This window comes from Anas acuta, chromosome 3 (assembly GCF_963932015.1).
Source record: "Anas acuta chromosome 3, bAnaAcu1.1, whole genome shotgun sequence".
Lineage (NCBI taxonomy): Eukaryota > Metazoa > Chordata > Aves > Anseriformes > Anatidae > Anas > Anas acuta.
In genome coordinates this window covers 93,813,827-93,833,447 of record NC_088981.1, presented here as the reverse complement: position 1 = coordinate 93,833,447, position 19,621 = coordinate 93,813,827, and the positions used below count along the sequence as shown (strand labels likewise).

Here is a 19,621-nt window from a genome sequence, read left to right as displayed (position 1 = left end):
CAGCAGGGTCATTACGTCCAACTGCACTGAACAAGGCCAGGCAAGTCAGATTGCCCTTTAATTCACACACACTTTCAAATAAAACCATGTTCTGCCCATACTTGCTTTCTACAACCCTCCTTCTGAGGGGATCTCCCTCTAGCATACTTTTCTTAACACTTCCACAAGCCAAAGCAGCTCTCCCTTCCTCTCTACAGTATTTGCCCCCTTCAGCTTCTCTTTTCCAACTCTTCTGCCCAGTCCAGACAGGGATTCAGCCTTCAGAGCAGTCAACCTGTCCCTTTTAGCAGTTAAACAGAGTAGAAAAACTTAAAGTATCCCATACGTGCACTCATGTATGTGCCTGCACACGTGCACGCTGATGTCCCTGCAGACTCACATGCACACAGCACAAAGGATGGAGCTGAGTTAGCCGAGAGCCTCCCATTCCACTTGTCTGATCCCAGCATCCGCATTAAGCTGCAAAGGGAAATTTAAGCAACATCCGTCAGCTGCAGGAATGCAATCAGCAGACACGAGGTGCTGTGCAGCACAGGAGGTTTGCTGTGCACACGAACCAGCTTTCCAGAAGAAAAGATGGGAAGCAACAGAATAGGCTTTGCTTTACTAACATCTGCCAAGCATCCCCAACGTAGTACCTGCTACCTCTGCTGGACTTGTAAAACACAGCCATGAAAAGGTTCAAGTTTTTTTTTCCTCATGCAGCAAATGAGGAAAAAAAATATTAAAAGACAATCTAATGACTCCTTACTCTGGAAACTCACATATGAGCAGACGCTGCTGTGTGGGAAACAAAGATGTAAACACGAGGAAAATGTGCGACAGTACTTGCAGACCTATTTGCTGCCCAACTTCTGTGGGCATTAAGGCAAGGATAGGAAGGAGGGGGTTGATGAGGGATAATAAAATAGCCCAGTATTTTGTATTTCCCATAGCCAGGAGAAGCAAAGCATAAACAGGGAGGCCAACGATCAGTCTGAAACTAAATGAGGCAGAAGGACTAATTAAGAGGCAGAGGACCTTCACCTGCAAACATGGGTTCAAAGAGACCTTTAGGAAGATTTTTTAAGCAAGTCTTATTCTGTGCTACACTTGTGGCTTTTTTTTTTTTTTTTTAAAAATGTTGCAAAAACTTCATGGTTGTAGAAAACAGTCCAAAACATAGAGACCCCCCAGAAAACAGGATTGTTTTGGTAAACCCCTTGGTTCTCCTACTACAAGGCATTACAAGGGCACTAGCTAGACAATCTTTAAAATAATCACATTACAGTAGAAGACAAACTCAGCAGGCATTATGAAAGTTGGGTTTTCCTCCTAGCAGTCATTAAAAACAAAGCAAAACAAGGTACCTTTTGCCAAACCTGGTCTCAGTAACATCTTGGGAATACAAAAGTAATTTTCTTTACCCTGATTTCATCGCTACCATTATGTGAGGCCTGTCATCTTCATTCTTGATTTCTATCTTCAAGAGTTTTTCAGACAAGAGCAAACCCTCGGGCTATGACTTCACACAAGAAGGTCGAAGGGCACAGAAGGCTTTTTCATGAAAATTGTCCAGCTAGTCAGCTGAATCATCTAAGCAGCATATAAATGTGGCTATCTAATAACTAGCTATTTGCAAGAAAAATGAATTTACGGTTTTCCCCACTACCTACAGCACAGCTGAGCAAGTTGTAGAGACGGGTATGTTTCTGTGCTCGCAGAGCAGCAGACAGGCAACAAGCCTCTGCTATGCTAGTACACTCCTAAATGCTGTTACATAAAAAATTGCACAATACGGCAGAATAAAGATAAATTGCCACACCTAAGATTAGTATCATTTGCTAAAGTAATGTGTAGATTATGAGCCCAGTTACTCAAACTGCTGAGTGTTCACAGTCGCTCTGAACGTGGCTCCAAGCTCCTTGTGGAGTATGGCAGCAAATCATACTGCCCTTAAAATTTTGCCCTATCACCCCGGGCAGGACAAAACGTGAGTCTTGTTAAAGAACACCACGCTTTACCCTGCAGAAATGCTTCAGTAAGCTCTCTGCCACGGCAGGGATGAGGTTTGGAGGGTGCAGCCCTGCCATACAGCCAGGCTCACCAACAACGAGCTGCTGCTGCAAGGGGCACTCTTGCTCGGCCCTTTCCTCCACAAGTTCCCGTTACTTTCCCTACGTTAACTTGCTGGATCTCGCAGGGGAACAGCAGAGCCTGTGCTGAGGAAAAAAACGCCAGCCAAAAAGCTGGATGGGGGCACAGCTTTCAGCTGGTTTGTCTCCTCGGAGCAGGAACCCCAGGGAGAGGAGGGGAGCTGAGCCGAGCCAGCTCGCTTGCAGATCGACCTGGGCTGCATGATGAAACCCTTGAGCTAAGCCTCAGAGCCACAGGGACACCGTCAGCTCCGGTTTTATTCCTGATCCCATGTGTGTGTGTGGCTGTCAGCCCAACCTCACAGCTGTGTACCGAAGGATCCCAAACCCACACCGCTCCGGCTGCGAGACCCTACAGCACGCAGCGGCCACCCCACAGCGCAACTCCCCTCACAGGGCGGCTTTTTATGGCGCAAAGCCCCCAAAACCTCACTTTTTCCTCTGGAGAGCGGCTCCTCGGCTCGGGTGCGCGCCCCGCTGATGTCCCGCAGCCTGTCGGTGGGACGGGGCATGGCGGCGACAGGGCATGTCGGGGGGCAGCGAGCGAGGCCCCAGCTCTCCCCGCCAGGCTCTATCGCGACAGGCCAAGCCCCCGCGGCTCCGATAACGCCAACAACAGCGTTAATCGCGGCTCTCCTCTCCCTCCCCCCCGCATTATTTCGGCGTTTTACAGCCCCGCGGCCCCCCCCGCGGCACCTGCGCGGTGCCGGAGGAAGAGGCAGGGAGGAAGAGGAAGGCGGGCGGGGGGATGAAGGAAGGAAGGACGGAGAGAGGGAAGGAAGGAGGGGGTGCCGCTCACCTCGTCGCCCCACTTGAGGACATCCTTGTGGCGGTCGCGCAGGGCGCGGTAGATGTGCAGGAACTGCAGGATGCCGTGCTTCCGCACGTGCTCGGCGTGTCGCCGCGTCTCCTCCCAGCTCAGCGGCGAGCCCTGCGACAGCAGCCCCATGCCGGGCCGGGCAGGGTGGCAGGGACGGGGACGGGGACAGGAGCAGGGCTGCGGGGCGAGCCGCGAGGGGCAGCGGCAGAAGAAGCGGCGGCGGCGGCCAGCCCGTGCCCGGCGCCACACGTGATGGCGGCGTCGGGCCGTGACTCAGCACTTGGCGCCGCTCGCTCCGCCCCGCAATGCCGGGCCGGGCGTGGTGCTGCTGCTGCTGCTGCTGGGGCCTCGGGTGGGCCAGAGCGGGGTTGTGGGGTGGGTTAATTGCGGTTGTTTGGTCTGGAGGGGGAATAAAGGTGTTTGGAAGCGAGGCTTGTGTGCGCGGTCTCTCTGCTAGGGGGTGGGCGGCGGGGGGGTGAGGGAGGTGGAGGGGCAGGGGCAGGGGCAGGGGGCAGGGAGAGCAGCCAGGCCGGGCCTGGCACGAATGGCAGCCGAAAAGGCAAAAAATGGGTGAACGGCCACCCCCTCCTGCAGGGGTGAGCTTCTGCACCGACACACTTCGTCAATATAACCCCTAGCGCTACAGCCAAGTGGCCTCAGTGAGGGGCCTCAGTGAGTGCCTCAGTGAGGCACTCAAGTTCTCTTGAGACATACACGCATACATATTTCAGATTTAGAATGAGATTCCTCTTGAGACACGTATATATTTCAGATTTAGAATGAGATTCCAACTTGTTACACTCTTAATGTGCTCAGACGCACGGTCTGATTTTCTGGTGGTGCTGTGTGGAGTCAGGAGTTGGACTCAATGAGCCTTGCAGGTCCCTTCCAGCTCGGGATATTCTGTGCTCCCTGTGTCTGCGGTATCAGAGAACACGATAAATAATGGTATATTCAGGTGATCCTCCAGTTAATGGGCTTTTCTCAGGCTGCAAAGTGAAGTACGGCCAGCACGTTAGCACAGCTGGGCCTGGGGAAAATTTCTTCCTCAGTCCCAAATCCAGCCATCACCGTGAGCCTGGGTATGTGAGCAAGGGGGGTCAGCCAGGAATGTAGAGCTGTGTGTAGGCAGGAGGACATCTGGGTGTCACCTTGGCCAGGCTGATGTTCCTGATGAAAAAGGATGCTTCTGTGGTAAAGGGGCTACTAACTGTCCTAGCTAAGGGTCCCAACTAAGAGCTCCTAAAACGTGGACAGTGTACAGAAAGCTGTTACATATTTTTTAGAGATCAGAGCATACCTCTGAAAAGAAAAAAAAAAAAAAAAAAAAAAAGTGCATACAGATGTTTTGAATGGATGGAACAGGACTCAGAAAGATACCCCATCTTCCCAAGCCAGTTCTGGTCAGGCTGCAGCACCCAAGTGAGCACCCTCTTGTGCCAAGAAGAGGCCTGGCTATGAAGAGGCTAAAAATAAATTCATTATCTGAGAGCTGCCTCGAAAGGAACCTGGACAATATTCATCTCAGCAAAGAGGAAGGAGGGAAATGTCATGTTGGGTATTTTAGATTTGATACAAAATAGAAGAAGGGCTGTATCAGTGTTATTGAAAGTGTTTTCTAAATGAAGAGACAGAAAAAAGGAACGGAATGTTACATGAAGAGAAAGACTTGCTTCTGAGAAGAGTGTCCTTTATGGGTACCATTAAAAAGCGAGGGCTATAAGCAAGTCTGCAAAGGGAAATTCATTCTGCCTGAGCCCTAGTTTTTCCTTCTATTTACACAGCTATTTCTTCGTAGGCCTTTGAGAAAAGCATGGCTGGTATGCAGTAGGATTGCATAGTTAAGGGTTTGAGGATTAGTAGAATATTTAAAATGTGGTACAGCCTACTAATGGATTAATTATATTATTAGATATTTCATTAAATGAATGACTATTGACAAAAATTGCCTAATTGTCTTTATTCCAGGATACGAGGTACCTCAAGGATAGTACAGGCTCCCAACACATTAAAATAATAAATCTAAAATGCATTAGTGGAAAGTAGAAAACAGTAAAGTAAACCCACTTCAATTTAAAATGTTTTGTATCTTGGGTGATTTTTTAATGACTAAACTTTGCATAAAAAGGGCAGCATTGGCAAAACCATTACAACAAGAACAGCTGTGACCACTATAATTACAATTCCAGGTTTCATTTCTAATGCACTAGTTTTATGACTTTTTTAAAACTCATGGTTTTGGCTAAGATTTTCATTACTGATCTCTAACTTGAAAACAATTCTGTTGCTGGTACAGCTGAAGATCTGGAGAAGGCCAGTTGAGTTTGGAGGAAAAGAAAACAATCTTTTCCTTCAGCTAAAAAATCCCACAAATTTCTCATTTCTGAAAAAATAGGAAGTAAAAAAATCTTACAATTGGCAACAGAAGCCTGGTGAGGAGTATCCCTCATGTGAAAGGCAACTTCTACTTTATTTTTGGTCTGAGAGGACAAAGAGACTTTATGCACTGCCCTGTGTGTTTGAGGCCAATTGCACCAAAGGACGAAGATTCACATGTCAGTGCCACCATGCTGCCACCTGGTCTTATTTTTTCCATAACTTTAAGGTCCAAATGGAGCACCTGAGGGCTGTGCTGCTGAGAGGGAAGTCTGTGAAAGAATTGGGTATTTGTTATGATCCCAAGGTGCTTTGAGTGCACCGCTGTGTATTATTGACTGTAATTGTTCTGTACGTTTCCAGCAACATACACAAATTTTCCAAACTACAGGCAGCTTTATGATAATGCAGGGTGAAATTAAGCAGTGTCTTCATCTCTTCAGCTGACCGCTAATGCTACTCTTCGTCCTGAAATTCAAGAGCACGTTTGCAGTGGCTGTCTCTCCACAGTTATTTATGTTATGCTAATTCTTGAGTTATTTCAGTGTCACTATCCACTTTCTTTTTCCCCTCGTTCTTGTGTGCCTTATCAACTATCAAGCTAGTACACTGTTTATAACAGAAAACCAAGATACTTTCCTTCTGCACCAGTAAAACTGATAAAAATGTAAACTCCTTTCTCACATTGTAATCTTTGGCCTAACAGCGTGACAAATCTGTTTTGTTTATGAGGTGTTTACTGTCTTCAGCTGAAGCTCTTTTTTCCTTCAGTTCTAAAAGTATGTGTTCTGGCAGCGTTGGGGTATATGTAGCCTTTTTTCTTTGTAGGGGACTGTGGCATGGAGGAGGAGTACAAGCTATTCTAATGCTGATGGCATCACGTGCAGAAGTATTCATTTATGCATAGCATAAAACATGACTTCAAGACACACAAGCATTGTGTAATATTTGCATATGTCCATAATGTTGTATAATTATTTCCAGTACAGTTAATATGATGTATAATTGCTTTCAGGGCACATACTATGAAAAAATAAAGCTTCTCCAGCCATCCACTGTTGTAGATGGTGTGATGAGTTTAGCTCAGAACTAACATCCCCAACCCCAAGACATGACTGCTTTCGCTGGACAGTCCAAAGGAAAATCTTTTGAATTCATCTTTGAAATAAATTGTTTGCTAGAAAAGTATTTCATGGAGAAGAAATACTTCCTCCTGAAAAACATCCTTTACCTAAACTTAGTAGCATGGAATTTTTATAAGGCAGACTCAGTCCAAATTCCACTTTAAGCCTTCCCTTTGCTCCAAGAAGATCTGTTTTATAACTGGGCCAAACCACTTTATTAGTTTCTTGTCTCTTGAGCAGCTGCTTTTCAGCCCCAGCTAGGGACTATTCCCAGTTCCTGAAACTGTATCTACTTACTGCACAGCAAATTACCATTTATTTGGTAAATGTGACCAGGGAGTGTGACTTTAGTGCATTTTCAATGTTTTATTTATTTATTTATTGATATTTAATTTGTTTGTTTTACTTTGGGCTCAAATGAAGCTCTAATCAAATTACATGTCCCGTTAAATACATATCATCTGTTCCTTTTTGTTCTCCTTGCTCTGATTTAGAACAGAAACTTGATGGAGGAGCCATGCCTTGTATGAAAAGGAACACAAATTGTTTGCATCCAGTTATAAAAAGGAAATATTTATCTTTTTTCCAGGGATGGAAAAATCACTTCCAGGTGAGATTCAGCTGCTTGTTTATGATAGCATGATAGCACTGATGCAGCATAACACCTGTGCTAGAAAAAAAAAAAAAAGTACTGAGGTTACAAAATCATGAGTGATCTTACTTATCCTTGCCTTGAAAACCATTAGAAAAGCATTCTAAAACTAAATTCTACTCAAATTTAGGTATTAGAGATATGGAAGAGTTTTCCAGTTAAAGTAGTTGAGGAAAACAGCCCATGAATTTTTAAGTTGGAGATGATAAGGTTGTTGGAAGGGGATGTATGGCCTGGTACGTGCAATAGCGAGGAGTTGGCCTTAGCATTTATATGTTCCTGTCTTCCTAGAAACTCCCTAGAGTACAACCCACTTCATCTTTTGGGTATCTGCTAAATTGTTAAATCAGCTGCCACGTAATCTAAACAAAGTAGCTTGGCGCTTCAAGAATATACCTACAGGGAGAGATGAAATGCTCATGGGTGAGACCAGTCATAGAATCACAGACTAGTTTGGGTTGGAAGGGACCTTCAGTTGAGTTCCAACCCCCTGCCATGGGCAGGGATGCCACCCCCTGGACCAGGTTGCTCAAAGAACCATCCCTCAGAATGCTTCTTTTTACCAGCTGTCACTAGACATAACAAGTAAAAAGTAGATGTCTTGTGATGAGGCTGATATTACAGGGAACAAAGAAACACATGTTTTTCTTCATGAATCATCAGAAAGTTTTTAGAGTAGCATTGTTCAAAGTGATTATCGAGTTGACATTTCTGAATCTCGTGTTATTCTGTGAATGCAATAAAGGGTTCAACCGGAACAATCCACTTTCAGAGTTTTAGAATAATATCTTTGGTAGGAAAAAAAAATCATTGTATTTTTTGATGCAAATTTATGCTTTCAGGTCTATAATTTACGATGTGCACCTGTGTCCAGTACTGACTCAGGTGAGCAGCAGATATGGTAATTGCCTTATTTTGAGCTAGGAGACCTCCAGGCATTTCATCAGGCACTGGAGAGACCTGTGCTCAAGCAATTATTTCTCAATGCAGAAAGTCTTCCAACTAGTAACATGAACTAAATAATCTGTTTCAGGTAAGGTGAGAGTCACAACGCTGAAAAGCTTCAAGTGAAGGATCTTCAAATGAAGGCCTTCCTGTTCTGCAGTGAGGAAAATGTTAATGTTGATTCCTCTCTAAGCTAATTTCTCAATTAGTGTATGAAAGACACTGTTGTGACTTCTCAGTATTGCTTTAAACTTTTCTTTTTCTTGCTCTCAGCCTCTTGTTCTCCACTTGATGTATGGAATCCTACTGTACTAGGATTAAATTCTGTCATGAGCCTGAGTGGTGGGTTTTTAGTTTTTTGTAGGATTTCTCATTTATACAGTTGGCTTTGACGGTTGGATTTTTTTACTTATACCCTTCAATGGAAATTAATCATGCATTTCAATGTTCAATGTTTCATGCTTTTATGTCAAAATAATCTTTATCTGATTTTTTTTATAAGCTTATCACGTCTTTTTTTTTTTCATAACAAACTTGTTGTTCTTGCAAACAACTTGAATTTCTAGTTTCTTACTAGCTCACATGTTCTTTTTCTGTGACTGTGCGCAACACATGATTAGGGTGTCTTTATTAAATCTGGCATATCTAACCTGGCCGTGAGTGCTGGTAGGGGTTGTAGCAGATACTGTATTGTGTGAGTTATTCTGTGTGCAAACTGCTGAGCTGCTACCTCTCAGAACAGTCTAGTGATGCCTATTGCACCTTGTTCATCTTTTAGCCCTGTTGCACCTTTCCTCCTGCCACTATCTGTTCCCTTGGAGATTCACTCATCATTGTGTCCTAATCTCTCCTAAAAAGAGTCTTCTTTGGCGATGCCCACAAGGTACAAAGTGCTTCCAAGAAAAGTAAGAACTTCCAAATTATTTTCCGTTTTATCTTGTCTTCAGCATCTTCTAAGCTGGACAGTCTATGTTACAGGACAATCTTAATTTTGTTTCTCCAAAGACTGACCTAGTTGTTTTCTTTTTCTTTCTTAGTAAGTAATAACTGTGTGATGTAGAACAAAAGAATGCCAGGTGCTCAGTGACAAAGCAGAAGACTGACTACCTTCTCGTCCTCTCTGCATGCCAAGCTGTTTTATTTAACGTGTCATTTCATTCACAACGAATATCAGAAGTGGCAAAAGTCCTTTTTAGGCAAAAGATGCGAAAAACAGTAGAGTCATGACCTGAAATAAACACTGTGTGCAACGTCCTTCCAAAGGCTTTGCTGACAGCTCAGTTTTCCAAAGGACTGAATTCAGACGTGTGCAGTTTAATAAAGCAGCTGCATTCCTTCATTATTTGGGTCCTCCCACAGGTACGACTGTCAGTCTGTGTGCTTTTCTTGCACTGAAAGAAGGCACACTGAAAACTCCCAAGTCCACAATCAGCTTCTGCCAAAAACAACCCACAAAAACCCCAAGCATTAGTTGAGTATTAGTTGAAACATTCACAAGTTAGTTGAAAAGTAGCATAAATACATCACGTTTTTCTCTTTAGCAACTAACTGCCTTTTCTTTCCTGCCATTCCCAAATTGTGGCATATTTATTTTATATGGAGAGGTTTAGCAGCTAAGAATGAAATACCGGTTCGTAGTGGAAAATACCATAATTGCTAAGAAAGATGCATAAGTAACAGCTCATACCTGGGTTTTAACACCATGTTTCAGCCTTGAGTATTTTCCAGACCAGGAAAGTAAAGCAGAGCCTGCTGTGCCAGGTACACCCCAGAGGGGTGAAATGGCCATAGGACCATGCTGTACCCATGCCTTGGGGCAGGCCATGGTGGTGGCCTGGGTTCCATCATCCCACCTGGAGACCTGTTCTCCTGCCCAGCAGCAACCTGGACAACAAGCTTGTCCCGTCCTGGCAGCAGCTTCACGCATCCCCTTGTAATCAGGTCTCCTTGCCAGGAAAGCAGACAGCCGGGAGCTGTGTGGGTACCTAACATGAAGCTCAAGTTTTTCTGCACCCACTCACATTCAGGTCAGGTCCAGCTCAACGTACTGAGCTGTCACATTATTAGATCTGCAAAGCTGGAAATACCACAAATTTCCCAAGACAGTCTGTCATTTTTCCCCACTTCATGTAGCTGTTCGTTGCCTGGCAGCTTTTTGTGTGTTGCAGCTCTGTCTCCCTTAGTGTTTAATTCCCTTACTATGTTTTCAGTTATGGTTGATTGATTTGTGGTGAGGGTGGTCAATATTGACAAGATCACTCATTCTGGAAACCTTTGGCCGTGTAACAATGAATCAAATGGCAATAATCCTCTTGTGTTTTAAAGGGGCATGCATATAGGCATTTGTACCTTAGAAAAACCAGCAGGGGAAACAAACTAGCCTTCAAGAGGAAAATAAGATAGAGCAGGACTTTATAAGATTAGAGCCTTTCAAAAACCTTATTGGAAGCTTTGCAAGCCCCTAAATGCAGAGTACAGAGTCTCAAAAATGATCTGATTTGAACATTTAAGTCCCAGGCAGTAGCTTAATCTTAAGAACTGCATCTGGTTAGAAAGACTGAGGCAGTCTTCGAGTACCCTTTGGTATTTTACTAACAACCAGGACATCATTGCCCTTAAAGTCTAACCCAGCATTCACATAGCAAGAAAAATAACAACCTACAGGCTTTTTTATAGGTTAAAAGTAGTGGCAGTAGTGGCTGCCATTGTGAACTGTTGAAAAGCAATCTCAAATTTTTATTGAGTGCCATACCTTAGTTCCTGCATGACTTATGGCTCTGATAGCTAGTGAAGAATAGTTTATTTTCAGACATAATTTTGCACCAAAGCATTTTTTTTTCAGGAACATATTGAGAACCAGGATACCTTGAGTGGCAGGTGCGGAGAAAATAGTCTACTAATAGTCGCTCACTGAATAGTCTCCAGAGATCAATTACACCTTCTTCAGTTGCAAGTTTATCTCCAAATCTTTAATTACAAAGTCCCTGCATCTCATCTACTTCTTATTGCATATTGTGTATAATCTACTTCATCTGGAGTATAAAGTTCTACTGAAAACTTGAAAATTATTGGAAATGTGTTCTCCTCTTCTCCTTGATGAAATTGGTTGCTTGGTGATTTTCTAAAGGTTTTGGGCAGAGCCCAATGCAAAATCAAAATAGTGAGAGGAAGCGTTGAAAGAAGAAAACAATGAGAGAAAAAAAGTCAGTATTATTTAACATATATTTTTTGTAACTGGTAAAACCATTCATACCTCCAAAGTGTTTTCACCAGACACGTGTACATTCCAGAGAGAAGTTGGAAATGTTTTGGAGACTCCATGTCAAAGAGAATTAAAGTAGAAGATGCTGAAAATATCTTTTTTTTGAAAAATTTCTAAGTGAAGCAATTGATACATTTCAAAAGCTGGCCTAGTACTTAGTGCTATAGAACTTTTTAATACGTTTGTATTATTTATAGCACCTCTGAGGAACTGTCAAGTGAGAGTAAGCATAAACAGCTCTATATATACAGGTAGACAAATTAATGAGCAGAGATTTCAAGCTGCTCTGGGTAGGATCCAGGATACTTCATTTAAGTACCTAGAATAATTATTGCTTTACCTTAACTGTAGGTCCCCAGCTGCAGGGGCAGATCCAGGTATCTTAGAGTAAGAGCCTAAGTTTCCTATAAAGCCTGCTGTGAAATTACTTTGTAAGAAAGAGTAGAGACAGGCACCTGTGGACATGGGTACTGGGACCACCAGTGAATTATGCAGTGGCCTGGCAGACATGATGTATCATCCTGCTCTCTCCTGTTCCCTGTGCTTGCACTGGCACAGTCATTTGTGCATCTCTGTAGCTAACTGGAGCCAGGAACTGGTTAGCAGCATCCCTGCCCCATGTTAGCTTTTCAGGGTAGAGCACTGTGCCAAAGAGGACTGTTGTAAAGGTCAGGACTAATGAGAGACCCGCTGGGCAAAGCCACGTATTCCCTAGCAAACCCCTGACGTGGGACTTGGACCTTCTGGTCTTCTGGTGCAGAAGGTCAACAGAGCAGGTGAATGAAATGTGCCTTCAGTCCCCTCACCCCTTCTCAGACCGGTTTCCTTTGGGAGGCTTGACAATCCATATTCTCCTGGGTGTTCAACCACTGACACTAAAGCAATGACCATAAAATAATAAAGATATGCAAATAGCTCTTGAAATAGAGCTGCACCTTTGTATGTCAGAGTCTGCGTTGATAACCTTACTTCATTGCAAAAGCGTGCAAGGTACATGTTTCGGTTGTTTATATTCCCTGTTTAAGCACAGGCTCTGTATACATATATATATATATATACACACACACACAAACATGTATATGCCTGTCATGTGGCATTCTTGAAGATTTTCATTTTAAGCACAAAGAAATAGTTAATGCTTAGCAAGTGAGGTAAGAGTTGGAATCCACACCAAGCTTTGCATTAGTAGATCCCTACAGGCTCTGTTGTTCAACTATTTGAGGTTTATAGAAAATAACTGCCTAGTTTCTCCTCAATGCCTGTAAATGATTCTTTGCCTCAGATTCTTACCCTTGCTAATACTGCCAGTAACAATAATACAGTGCCCGTGTGGTAAACGAGTCATTCACATATGTATCTTCTTTAATCTTTGCCCAAATCCCCATTTCCGCGAAAGAATGCATCGGGCACAAAGATAAGAGTAGAGGAAATTTAACCCTTGCCCCAAATAACCTGTAACATACTGTAATGTTTTATCACAGGAACTGTACTTTGTACAGTTGTGTAAAAAAAAGCATCTGTCTGCCAAACCCTGCTTGCATGCTTGGTGGTGCTGACACCAGGACTCCCCTCAGTTTTGCCTATGGGATCAGCTGCTATCACCCGTTTCTTTCCAAAACTAGGGCCATAGGATCAATTGGTGCTCTTGCTCCAGGTGGAGACAGAAAGGGCAGTGCCAAGGCAGTGATGCTGATGTGTTTTCTGTCCACGCACAACGCAAAGGGGCAGAGAAGGCTGAAAGGGTCACACCATGGGCTATTCTAGTCACACAGCAGGTAGAATAACCCACCAAAAGCCTTCATAATCAACATAATTTAATCTAGTGCTAGTTATTTTCTTCTCAGGCATTGAAACAAGGAATTTTGGTACTTTTTAACCTCCCTTTTGGTATATCCATGTGCAGGTTTTGGTCCCATGGATCATCCTATAAGAAACCCTTGTACTTCTGAAATTTCTCATGATGTCTGTTCCACCTATCTGCCCTAATCTTCCTTTTCAGAAGAGCTGTATAATCTGTGGCACTCCACCAAGGTTTTCAACTTAATTCTGTAAGAGATACTCAAAATACCAAATAAAACCCTATTTATTACTATGTGTAACAGGAGATTAAATTTGTTAGTGAGCAAAAGCATGTTCCAGACACCTCATGAGTAAACCACATTCTCAGCTAGGTCAGCAAACACTAATGAAGCTGAAATGTCAATATGCCATTTCAATTCTGAACAAACAGACCAAATAGATCGAAAAAGAATTGTTGGTCTTCCACTGAATGGTTCAGGTATTCAAATAATTTTCACAGAATCACAGAATTGTAGGGGTTGGAAGGGACCTCAAGAGGTCTTTGGTCCAACCCCCCTACCAAAGCAGGTTCCCTAGGGCAGGTTGCCCAGGTAGGCGTCCAGACAGGCCTTGAATATCTCCAGAGAAGGAGACCCCACAACCTCCCTGGGCAGCCTGTCCCAGTGCTCCATCACGCTCACCATGAAGAAGTTCTTTCGCATGTTGGGGTGGAACTTCCTGGGCTCCATTTTGTGGCCATTGCCCCTTCTCCTGTCCCCACAAACCACTGAAAAGACTTTGGCCAAATCCCTCCGTCTCCCACCCCTCAGGTATTTACACACATTGATGAGATCCCCTCTCAGTCTTCTTTTCTCCAGGCTTGAACAGGCCCAGGTCTCTCAGCCTTTCCTCATAGGAAAGATGTTCCAGGTCCCATATTATCTTTGTGGCCCTCCATTGGACTCTTTCCAATTTTGCATCCTACTTGTTTCTTTCTTTGGCAGCTTATATTCCTAGAAATATCTTCAGCTCCTGAAAAGAACCGGTGGACTATGAGCTCAGTGGTGCTACTTACTGCCTGTGAGGAACCATATCGTGTGAAGGAAGAGCACTGCAGGTTGCTATCTCACCACTGCTCCCATATGCCACATCAACACTGCTGTTAGAAGATGTAGCCATTGACCATGGGCTGTCGTGGTGTTGGTGGTGTTACCACACTTGTTTCTCAGAACGTTTTGCAGAAAGAAAGACACGCTCCTAATTGACCATGCAGGTTGTGTGGAGGTGAGGCCTAGGTTCTTGGAAGACAACAGTGCTACAGCTAAAAAGAAATGCTCAGCTCTCAAGGGATATCAGGGTGCTTTGGAAGTACTACTAGATGCTACTGTACATTTTATGCTTCTAGACACATTTAATATTTGGTCTCTGAGGTAGTTTTCTCTTGAAGTTCATTATGTTCTCCATATATTACACTATTGCTTACGTTTCAGAGCTGGGCTGTATAATTACTGATGGGCTGTGGATGGCTGTTAAGACAAGTCTATAGGGCAAGTAACAGGAATTAGTGTCTGCAACAAAGCTGCCAAGGGTGAAGTTATGTGTTCAGTCTTAACATGACCTAACAGCTCATTTCCACGTACAGGAAGAGGCTTTGTGCCCTTCTTACCGCTCTCCTTGCCTTGGCCCTCTTCCTCACACTTGCACTGGCTTGTGTTTTTCTGACCCTGCACCAAGCTAATTCCGTTTACTGGAAACAAAAGAAGATTAAACTGGAAAAAAGGTGAATTTGACTTACACCATAAAGGTACTGAAGAGCACTAAAGCTAATGCTAATGGATAAGATTATCTGTTGGGTCTTGGTCTCAGGAAAGGAAGAGGAGGCAGAGGAAACAAGATCTTTATGGTATTGGCAAACTGGTGAACCAGCTTTTTTTGTAATTTGCCACTACCCCTGAATAACAAAGGACCAAGTTCTGCTCATGCACAGTCCACTCTTAGCAGCATTCTGCATACATATTTGTTTGTTTGTTTTTTTAATCCTATTTATTTATTTATTGTATTTGCTCTTATGGATTTGTCTTTCACGAAGTGATTATATTTGGAGAAGATTCTGACTACAATATTACGGGCTAGCCAGTGTGACAACAGCAAGAAGGCTTTGCTCAAAGGGAAGAAGGTCAATAAAATCTGGGCATTTTGTAAGCTCATCTTTCAGCTTCCTCCAAGAAATGACTGCAATATCTCCTACCATCTCCACAGGACTTAGGTAGGCTTTCTTTCTCCACTTTTGTTGTTGTTGTTTTTTGTTTGTTTGTTTGTTTGTTTGTTTGTATCTTAGATTTCTGGAAACTTCAAAAAGAAACTTCTCATATTCCTCTCAAAAATATGTAGAGAAACTATGAAGCTATACAGCAGTTAATAAATGTGCTGCCCAGAAAGATTTTATGTGATTCAGTAAGAGGAAAAGAAAGAAAGCTAATGGTTGTCAGCAAGTAGTAATCACTCCAATGTTCAAAGTGTATTCCAGATGAACTCGGACATTTTCTGTTTCTACTGAACTCAAAGACAATATTTCTGTTGGCTGCAGTGAGACGAGTTTTAATGTCATAAATTCTGAACTGTTCTCTTTTTCAACCTAAAATAATAAAATATGGTATTATTTCAGAACCGATATCAGATAACTGATATGTGGATTCATCATTCATTTTAACACTTATCTGACTGTTTCCTCATTCTACTGCCAAAGCTGGTTTAAAAGAAAAGAAAGGCACCTCCCAAGCTATCTTCTCTTGAAAGGTCATATAAAGTTTTCCATTTTTTAAGCTCTGCAGGAAACGGAACTTTAGGCTCATTAAAACAAAACCACAGCAAGAACAACTCATCTTCCTCACGCAACAGCATCTTGGGGTGAGCACTGCAATGACTCATTGTTGCCTTTGGCACCCTGCATGAGATAGGCATGTGTGGTGGGCAGGTATGTGGGAGCATTGGGTGCATGGAAGCAGATGGGCTAAATGCCAAAGGCATGCCAAAACAGTGACATCCTCGGCGAAATGGTTGGTAGGGAACAGGGCAGCTGCCTGGACACAAGCTACTGAAAGTAGGCAAGGCATCCACTCAGTGCTGCAGATACAACCTAGGACTTCGTGGACCCTCATTCCCTCTATGCCAGCAGCTGGAGGCTAGCCACAATATCCTAGAGTGTTCAAGAGGTCACCTACATATGAAAACATGCATCTTTCTTGAATATATACAAGCAATATTATGTAGAAGTCATGGTTGAAAGATGTAACCCTCACAGAGAGCACACCTGTTGGTTTTCCTGAACAGATTCTCCTCTGACACCTCTAAGTGGATTATGGGGTTCTAGTTTAGCCTCTTTTTAAGAAACAGGGTGTTTGTGTTGCTTTGTACTTTGCTGTAGTGCACCTCTGAACAGATAGGAAGTGCCGTAGTGCAGCTGCCACTGCCTTACAGGCAGCTCTACGCCTAGTGCTCCTTGTGCCACAAATACGGCCTTCACGTCATCTCCTGCAAGAAGCTTTGCCTTATTCCATGAGTTTTGTCCCATCTGCTCACCTTCAGGATCCTTCTAAGACAGCAGTCCATTCTTCTATGGGCATGCACATAAGCATTAGATATGTTGGTCATTTTGGGGATAGATCAGAGGGAATTGCAAGTTTTCAGCTTTGCACGTCTCTGTGATACCCTGCGGCATTTTTCTGTACTCTGCAAACATTTCCTACAGTCAATCAGAAAAGTGGCAGCCTGAGGTCTTTGGTGGAACTGTGTCCGGTGAGAGGACAAGATGAACATCTTCTGGGGTGAGATGAAAGATGCCGTTCCCTGAAGGGTCTCAGATGCATTTGCTGCAGAATATGAAGGTTTCAGGGATGAGTCAGAAGTTGAAAGGAAAGCAAGACTAGTGCCATGGCAAATGCAGCTGGACATCACTGTGTCTCACAACCTGCAGGAGGCAAGACCTGAAAACAAGGTTTTCACAGCTTTGTTGGTCTTTGTGTTTTAGTTTCTTGTCTTGGACTATTGAATCTTAGCACTCATATGCAGCTGAATGTTACCGGGAGTTGAACTTTCAAAATAAAGTGTTATATTTTTAATTTTCTATTCCGGGTCATGTTGGGAAAGGGTTTAGTAAGCAATGCAGGGTGCAGCTCTCTGAATGACAGTGCTAATAAAAATCCTGGCTAGACTGTCTGTAAGAAACCTCTGCTGTTCCTGTGCACTGAATGAAGCAGGGATCTCTTGAAAGGAATACTAATGCAGTGGTACCATTAAAAAGGTGTATTGTAATATACACACAACAGAGTGCCACGTTAAAGGCGGACTTAATTCTGACATTTCATGATGTTAAACCCTTGCAATGTTAATTTTCATTATTGTGTTGGGGTTCCTAACTTTACAAGAGAGAAGCTGGAAACACAGACTTCCTATGTGAATACCAGCATGTGGACACTTAGGTGTTCATCAGCAAGTTAGATGCTTCAGATTTGCTGTGCTGACCTCTGCCATTTGGACACACACACCGAGAGAGGCTATCCTCCCTGGGAGTCAGTCAATTCCCAAAGGACCCTAAAATGTGTATTCCTACTGCCTCTCACAGATTACTTGCCAGTAAAATAAACCTTCTTATTCCTGGCTCCAGAAGAAGTTGATGTGAACTGAGCACAGGACTACGTGGCTGTTTGCTTTTCACCATTTCTTTGTGATAAATGTGCATCTTATGCAGGTCCATCCAATAAGTTGCTATCTTCTAGTAAAAGCTCGTGGTGCTCTCTGGACAAGCTGGCTAATTCCATCTGCATCACGTAGCTGTTCTTGTGCCTCCCGACAACCTCAGCTTTCTGCTTCAATATGGGACTGCCTGGGGTTGAAAGTAATTCAAACTTGTGGTTGTTCTTTGTGTCTCTGTGTGTTGTACAATGATTATGAGTAGCCATATATAACCATGGTTATATGGTTATTGTGACAAACTACATTACTGCATAAGTCGGCAGCAGTGCTATGAAAAGCAGTTCATCAGTTCCTTAGTAGTTGGAATATGGTGACACTTGGAGTAATCTAAGAGGATCAAATCTTCTTTAAGAAAACAAATGAACAGATCCTTTTTATGAGTTACTTTTAATTTTCTTTGACATACTGACAAATGAAGCCAGGACTTCTTTTGGGAGGAAATTGATCCACTTGTTATCTCTGCTGACTGAGCTATGTCATGCTATTTCACTGTGCTAATAAGAAAGATGAGTGACTCAGCATCTGCAGCTTGCAATTCAATATCAGGTGAAAAGTTGGACAGCATGTCAACATTTCATCCTGATGTTAATGTATTATCTCAAAGAAAGTCCAAAGGGCAGCCTTCTGGAATGTGAATAGATGAATATCTTTAACCTTAATTAGTTTTACGTTGTCTGCTTGTTTTCTAGTTGGCACCTCTTCTTCCTAAATGATTAAATTACTCACATGAATTAAAACATCAAATTTGCCACAGACTTTGCCTCTTTCCCACTGAGAGTGGTAGGAAGCGGTATAAACCAGAAAAAATGGATAATTGTGACGATTGACATTTTCTCTTCTGAATAGTGTGCTGGTTTGTTTTAATCCTTTGCACTGTAAATTATTTCTAAAAGCTTCAAGTGGAAAATCCAGCTGTAAACAGACTCCCAGTACTTACAGGCAGCACAGCTTGCACAGTAGTCACAGGAAAAAAAATAGCTGCAAGAATTAAACTCATGGGAAACTCAAGTGACTTTCTTTTTGAAGCATATGCCTGCTTGTGGGGAAAAAGGGGCTGGAGGAGGCAGTCTTGAGATATTTCCCAGGGAATTCACAGGGTAGCAGCAGTTACAGATCAGTGCCCAGGTCAGTGAGCAGGATGGCCCAAATCTACTAATTAATTTCACAAAGAAATGAGAATTTGTCAAGGTGCGTAGTCACTACCAATTCTCTATACCATAACGCATATAGTAAGTCCTCTTCTCTCTAAAAATAATAAAGAAAAGAAAAGAAAAGAAAAGAAAAGAAAAGAAAAGAAAAGAAAAGAAAAGAAAAGAAAAGAAAAGAAAAGAAAAGAAAAGAAAAGAAAAGAAAAAGAAAATCAAGCTCAATGTAAATTTCATCTAAAATTGAAAACACAATTTGTTCATAACATGGTGCTAAATTTGCTGAAGGAGGTCCTTGGCCAACTCTTGTGTTAGCCTCCACTTCTCCGTAAAAGCATAGAGCCCTGCTCTCAGGTTGTGATGAGGGCTATGTACCACATGCCCTTCCATGTGAAAATGTCCCTCTATGTGAAAAGTCCCTCTAATTTCTGTCCAGTCATTCTCTGTTGGCCGTGTTTCACATGAGCAAACTCGCTAGCAAACCAATAACTTCGTATTTGCACATTATGCGGGGCATGAAACGCCCATAGCCGCGTGGCACTGAGATGGGTTGCCATTGCACAACTCCCCTCTGCTATCAGAGAAAGCTCACACTCCTTCACTGGGCTAATAAGAAACAGTGCTGAAGACA

At 43.0% G+C, this 19,621-nt stretch overlaps 1 protein-coding gene and 1 long non-coding RNA gene across 3 annotated transcripts in view; one reads left to right on the top strand and one right to left on the bottom strand.

Moving 5' to 3' along the window:
- The window catches only part of GCLC (glutamate-cysteine ligase catalytic subunit), a 32,016-nt gene extending 28,769 nt beyond the window's left edge, over positions 1-3,247 (bottom strand). The window contains exon 1 of one of the 2 annotated variants that reach the window (XM_068678394.1): positions 2,935-3,247. In XM_068678394.1, the coding sequence (XP_068534495.1) occupies positions 2,935-3,084 (150 nt within the window). In that variant the 5' untranslated portion in view covers positions 3,085-3,247. Of the gene's footprint in view, positions 1-2,568; positions 2,766-2,934 lie in introns of those variants that run through there. The other variant, XM_068678395.1, reaches the window with a different exon arrangement.
- Positions 3,248-8,044: 4,797 nt separating this feature from the next.
- Positions 8,045-18,985, top strand: LOC137854660 (uncharacterized). Its single transcript, XR_011095326.1, has 4 exons — positions 8,045-8,140; positions 14,736-14,873; positions 15,183-15,359; positions 15,432-18,985. It is a non-coding gene; the product is annotated as an uncharacterized lncRNA (long non-coding RNA).
- The last annotated feature ends 636 nt before the right edge of the window (positions 18,986-19,621 follow it).